The 6005-nt window shown below is 38.2% G+C and overlaps 1 protein-coding gene across 1 annotated transcript in view; it reads left to right on the top strand.

The window, feature by feature from the left end:
- Positions 1 to 2844: 2844 nt before the first annotated feature.
- Positions 2845 to 6005, top strand: part of kcnk10a (potassium channel, subfamily K, member 10a) — a 28682-nt gene continuing 25521 nt past the window's right edge. The window contains exons 1-2 of the mRNA XM_052096242.1: positions 2845 to 3130; positions 5596 to 5978. Coding sequence (XP_051952202.1) covers positions 3076 to 3130; positions 5596 to 5978 — 438 coding nt within the window. The 5' untranslated portion in view covers positions 2845 to 3075. The remainder of the gene's footprint in view (positions 3131 to 5595; positions 5979 to 6005) is intronic.

The raw sequence follows: 6005 nt of genomic DNA, 5'->3' as shown, positions 1-6005 counted from the left end.
CCCACTCTGCGTCCAGTTGCTATGACGTCCTCTGAACACTTTAAACTACTCAAGATAACTTTTGGCAACTCTTCATCCTGTAACATTGAGTTTGCAGGTTGGTGTGTGAACATTAATTTTAGAATGCTCCATGTCATCTGCCAGAAGAGGTTCGCACACCAGACGTGTCTGGCGGACGACATGGCGCATTCTAAAATTCGAAACAATTGCTTTCTATGAATGTTGATGAAGTTGTAGGTTAGTGTAATGAAATGGCTATCTCTAGCATTGAATGGGCTTCAATGTGTGGTGTGCATACATTCAAAGAAAACAACTTTCGAATTTTTGGACACACCATGTCATCCGCCAGATGCGTCCAGTGTGTGAAACTCTTCTGGTGGATGTCATGGAGTGTGCTGAAATTACTGTACTGGAAACTCTTCAACCTGCAAACTCATCAGCTTCACTTTGTTAATTCTTGAAGAAGAGAAAAACCTTAATTTTGTGTGTTCTGTCTGCCACCTGAACCACATCGATGTGACCTGTTTTTGATACCTTTACTATGCCCTACCCGCGACACGGCATGGGACTACTCGTCCTGTGTGCGAGTGCCTCAAGGCAGCCCATAGAACCATATGGCAAACGTTATTAAATTTGCCAATTTGATTAGGGAGGGTCTGAACTTCTTTATGACACATTTTGGTGTCAGTGTCTCAAACCCTTAATCGCCACCAAAAGTTCAACTTATTTTCGTTTATTGACCCCTTTATCCTAGAAACAAAATTATGTTTCTCTCTGCTTCCTTGGCTCACGTTGAGTCGAAAAATGCTTTAAAATTTTTATTACTTAGGCTAATTGTCTTGAGCTTAAGTACTCACATTTGCGGTTACTAAGGTTAGGGCTAGATTTAGGGGTTAGGGGTAGGTGTAGGGTTTCTGTGGGACTCCAAATAAACATAATAAACATAGAGTGTGAATGCTGCATGTGACTCTCACAATATTTTTGGCATCCAGATAGTTAGCTTCCAAATATGACCCAAATTTCTTGCGTGCAATTTTGAATTTCATTGAGCGTATTTACATGCACGTTCTTACACAGATTAGGCTTAATAAGCCGAAAAAGCATGCAGTCATGTAAACGCTATAAACCACATTCCTTTATCAGCGTAAAGGTCATAAATGGCTTATGAATAACCCGATCAACATGGGTATGTTTTTGCCCATTATGCCGATTTTGCATGCTGTGTAAACACCTTACCCCATGTTCTTACCGGCTCATCCAATGTGCGCACGTGTTGAGCGCATGCCTCTTCATGGTTTGACATCAAAAGTGGAGAATAACGCGATTATTTCAAATGTCATGTAAACACGGATTTCTTGCCTTGTCAGATTTTTTAAATAAGCTGATTTTAGAGAGGATTGGTGTGCATGTAAATGGGCTCTTTGTAAACCTACTTATTTGGAAATTCTCCATGAGCATACATCGGATCTTCACGAAATTAGCTGCAGATCATCTTTAGACCATTCTGATTACACATTATGAAAATCTTTTTCATAAATCAAATCGTTCTTGTGTAATGCAGCAATAAAGTTGAATGCAAGATGGCAAACCAGATTTGTGTGTGTGAGCGTGTATTTATCAAATTGTGGGTACCAATTGTCCCCATGAGAATAGTTAAACCCGAAATGTTTGACCTTGTGGGGACATTTTGTCAGTCACCATGAAGAAAACAGCTTATAAATCATACTATATGATGTTTTTGGAAAATGTAAAAATGCAGAAAAGTTTCTGTGAGGGTTAGGTTTAGGGGTAGGGCAAGGGTTAGGGGATAGAATATAAAGTTTGTACAGTATAAAAACCATTATGTCTATGGATAGTCCCCATAAAACATGGAAACACTGTGTGTGTGTGTGTGTGTGTGTGTGTGTGTGTGTGTGTGTGTGTGTGTGTGTGTGTGTGTGTGTGTGTGTGTGTGTGTGTGTGTGTGTGATCTATGCACACTATACATGATCTTAAAAAAACGAAACAAAGCAAACCACCTCAGAAAAGTTAGGGTTAGGGGTTGGGTTAATGCATAGGAACCAAACATACAGTATGTACTGTAATTTGCATAATTCAATGCTTCTACCATTAAGTGCAATGTTGACAATTTAGATTCGACAACAACCAGAACTTCCTAGAAAGCACCATGGTATATTATAATAGATACAGCTTGCACGTCTTATTGTGTGAACACTGCATTTGGATTTCATTATGATTTTGTGACTATTGATTATTTGAGCCATACAATGTCACGTGCTGTGTTTTGGCTTGTGAAATGTGTCACCAGCTTATCAAAAACATTATGTAAGGTGATGATTTCATGTTCGTGTTCTACACTGAAATGCTGTACCTGATGTGTCAGAGGTTTGCCGCAGAAGCATTCCTCTCCAGGTGTCACATATTGAAATCTTATGTTGGCATGAAAGCCCTCAAACAGTGACATTCCAATCTGCATTGACAACAAGCTTGACCGTTTAAAACCAACAGTGCTGGTTGAACTTTACATGGCACATAGAGTCAGTCTTCACTGATAAAACACGCATCACCACCACTTGGCGCAACAGCGCAGAATAAGCGGGTGAGGCTAGAGAGACGCCAATAGATGAAGTCCTTTGAGTGGTGTCTCCATTCTGCGGCTACTGAGAAACTCATTCTAGAAAACGTAATCAATTTGCGAAGCGCTCCGACGATGCCCTCCAACAGCGCGTGAACGTCTGCTGCCCATCCACTGTTTACTTCTCACACAAAGGGTCTGACGCGTGGAAAATGGTGCAACTGGCAAAAGGCGGAGTGATCTGGAACACTTAAGTAGCATGAAGAGACAGAGGCAGAATCGTGCCAATCTAGCAGCATCTCCATCTCTCTAACCGTGAACCGCAAAAGAAGATGAAGATGAATTCGTGCTTGCGCTCGTTTACCTCTCTGTCTCGTTTAAAAACAATGCCGCAAAGGAAAATCGCCGCGAAATTTAACAGTTAAACTGCATCTACTGAATCGCTTTCTTCCCATTTTTTTTTAACAAACTTAACTTCATAAATTAAACTGCAGCTCAAAATGAAATTTCCAACTGAAAACCCAAGGAAACCAGGAAAATGGAACACCCCACCAGGTAGGAATTCTACATTTAATTTCCACAATACCTGTTATGGTTAATAATGCACACAGACAGAAGTTATAATGAGCATAATGAACCATACAAGCGCTCTGGCAGCCATATGTTATGATGAGTGATTGTATATGCTTGCATTCTTCATTGATCCAAAGAGTGAAACCCAATGAATACAATCAAATGCACCTTAATTCAGATGCGCATCATGATATGTTGTCGAACTGTTGTGAGACGGGGTCTCATTGTGGTGGAGTTTAACGTGATCAGTTCGTGGTGCAATATATGTCTACTTCTAATAATGGATGTACTTGTAGGCTGTATACGTCTAGATTTACGGTGGTCGTCCTCATTAATATTCGTATCCATTCGTTTCAAAGAGGACCTCGCTTGATGATGCGGGAGAGGTCTCCCCCGGAATATAAATCACGACAGATCTTTTAAACACATCACATGTATGATGTTTGGAGCAATAGTTTAGTTGCACAAATCCTGGATAGCCTACGTCTGTATATGAACAATTGCAGGCTGAATTGTACAAGAGATCTTTTACAGAGGTGCATCAACACGAGCGACTACGAGTACTATGCAGTGATACGAGGAATGCATAATGAAACGTGGGAGTCACGCAAACGCGTTACCTCATCTTACTACGCATAATCAGAATAAACTGTCATTATACTCATGCCATTTTCTGTCGATCCACATTTAAATCCAAAACTAAAATGTGACTGATTAAAAGTTAAATTAAATAATTAACAAATAAATGAATGAACACGTTTCCTGGAATTACGAAATAAATATAAATATAGGACTATATAAATAAATAAATATTTATCGATTATGCTGTAGGTCTATTTACCGATATATTTTCGAACTTCCAGGAATGCCAATTTTTGAAAGAAAAAACAAACAAAAAAAAAAACATTGTGGTTATGTAAATTTGCATAGGCTATAGCAGGAAAAATGTATCTAATTAATTAATCTAGTTTACAGTATAAGTAAATATTATTTTTGATTGTTTGTTATCATTAATATGCCTCACTATGTATCAATCCAAAAGTAGAAAACCTTGTCAAATGTATTCAATAATTTGAGTACATTTTACTTAGCTTTTAGAAGTTAGTGTTCAAGCATACAAAGGGCTTGAATAGTTAATGAGCTTGCAGGTTTCACTGATTGCAAGTTTATTTAATTTTGTTTGGAAGCTTCTTGTTTTATGAAGTCTAAAGTAATTTTCTACTCAAAATAAACCGTTCATGACAATATATATATATATATATATATATTATACACTGATTGTTACCGTCATCATGTGTAGAAGTCTGTGTGTGCAGCTGTGTATCTTGTTTCTGATGCCAGTAATGTAAGGTGATGTTGTTAATAGACTGCATAGCATACAATAAGCTTCCATGTGGAAAGCATCCATACGTCATGTTGTACATGATTAAACGTGTCTATAAGGAAAGTTCAAAATGTGAAATGTTCATATATAAAGTTAATTTAAAGTTAATTTAAAATTGGTTGATTTAAGTATGTACATCAGATTTGTAAGTAAAAGTTACTGTTTAGTTTTCAGTTAAATACTAAACTAAAATGTTTGTTAAATTTACTCACTCTAATCAATAATATGTCATGAGTTTAAGTAGATTTTACTCAATTTTATACTATTGAAATTTACTTATTGCAAAATAAAAATAAATTAAATCTTATGTCTTTTTTTTTTTTCAGTTTATGCAATAAGAGCAGTGCCCATATAAGCAGATGTGTGATAGCCTTCTACATCATATTGATGACAAAGCCATTGCCTGACAAGAAGAAAGTTGAGATAATATGTGCTTTCTCCCATTAATGTATTCTTTGGTTAATTGAATATAAGGGCTGAAAGACTGGGTCAATAATTAACTTATCATAGCCACAAAATAATTTGTGTTTTCCAGATTATTTGTTTTGCATTGCAATGTAATTGTGCTTTGCAATGTTTATGAATTTGGCTGATCATTCTACAGCAATGCAGCTTAATATTACTCCACCCTGGTTCCACTGCTTTCTGCTATAATGGATTGTCAGAGAGTGCACAAAAGTGTGTGTGCAGGCATATGTGTGTGTGTATGTGTGGGTAACCAGCAATGATCGGAGGCTGCATTTGTGTCCATTACCTGTGAAAAAGTATGTTCACTCATCTACTGTGGTTACATCCATTTCTAATCTTCTTTTGGAAAATAAAGAAAAATTATGAAACGATGGAGCAAAACAACCACAAAACTAAATCAGCAGAAGATAGGTAGGAACTGCTAAATAAAATGTCAAATTATGCCACTTGTTTTCTGACTTGTCTGACTTATTGGTTTTGTCGATCTTGAACTTGTAATTTGAAATCATTTTCAAATGAGTACTTTTTTGCAGTGGATAATGTGACATGATATAAATGACTTAAACGCATATTGTGTCTTGTCTCTTTCTAACAGTGCCAGTGCAAACCAACCTGGTGCCACCAAAGAAGGTTCAGCCAGGGATGTTGCAGTCAAGCTTGGTGCAGGCCAGTGTGGCCACCATGCAAAACCCAATGGGCTGCTCATTACCACGCCTTTCGGTCTCACGACCCTCCAGTATGGTGGCCAGCATGGAAGGGGTGGTGGATGGCTCAGCCCTGCTGACGGTCATGAAGTGGAAGACTGTTGTAGCTGTGTTTGTGGTGGTGGTAGCGTACCTGGTCGCTGGTGGTCTTGTGTTCAGAGCCCTGGAGCAACCCTTTGAGAGCAACCAAAAAGACACCATCACCTTGAAGAAAGCCGCCTTCCTACAAAAACATCCCTGTGTGACCCCGGACGAGCTGGAAGAGCTCATCAAGGTAAAAAATGTTGCTTCTCTGTGGTAC

This window comes from Xyrauchen texanus, chromosome 28 (genome assembly GCF_025860055.1).
Source record: "Xyrauchen texanus isolate HMW12.3.18 chromosome 28, RBS_HiC_50CHRs, whole genome shotgun sequence".
Classification (NCBI taxonomy): Eukaryota; Metazoa; Chordata; class Actinopteri; order Cypriniformes; family Catostomidae; genus Xyrauchen; species Xyrauchen texanus.
Note: the sequence above shows the minus strand (reverse complement) of the source record. Positions and strands in the feature narration are given on the sequence as shown.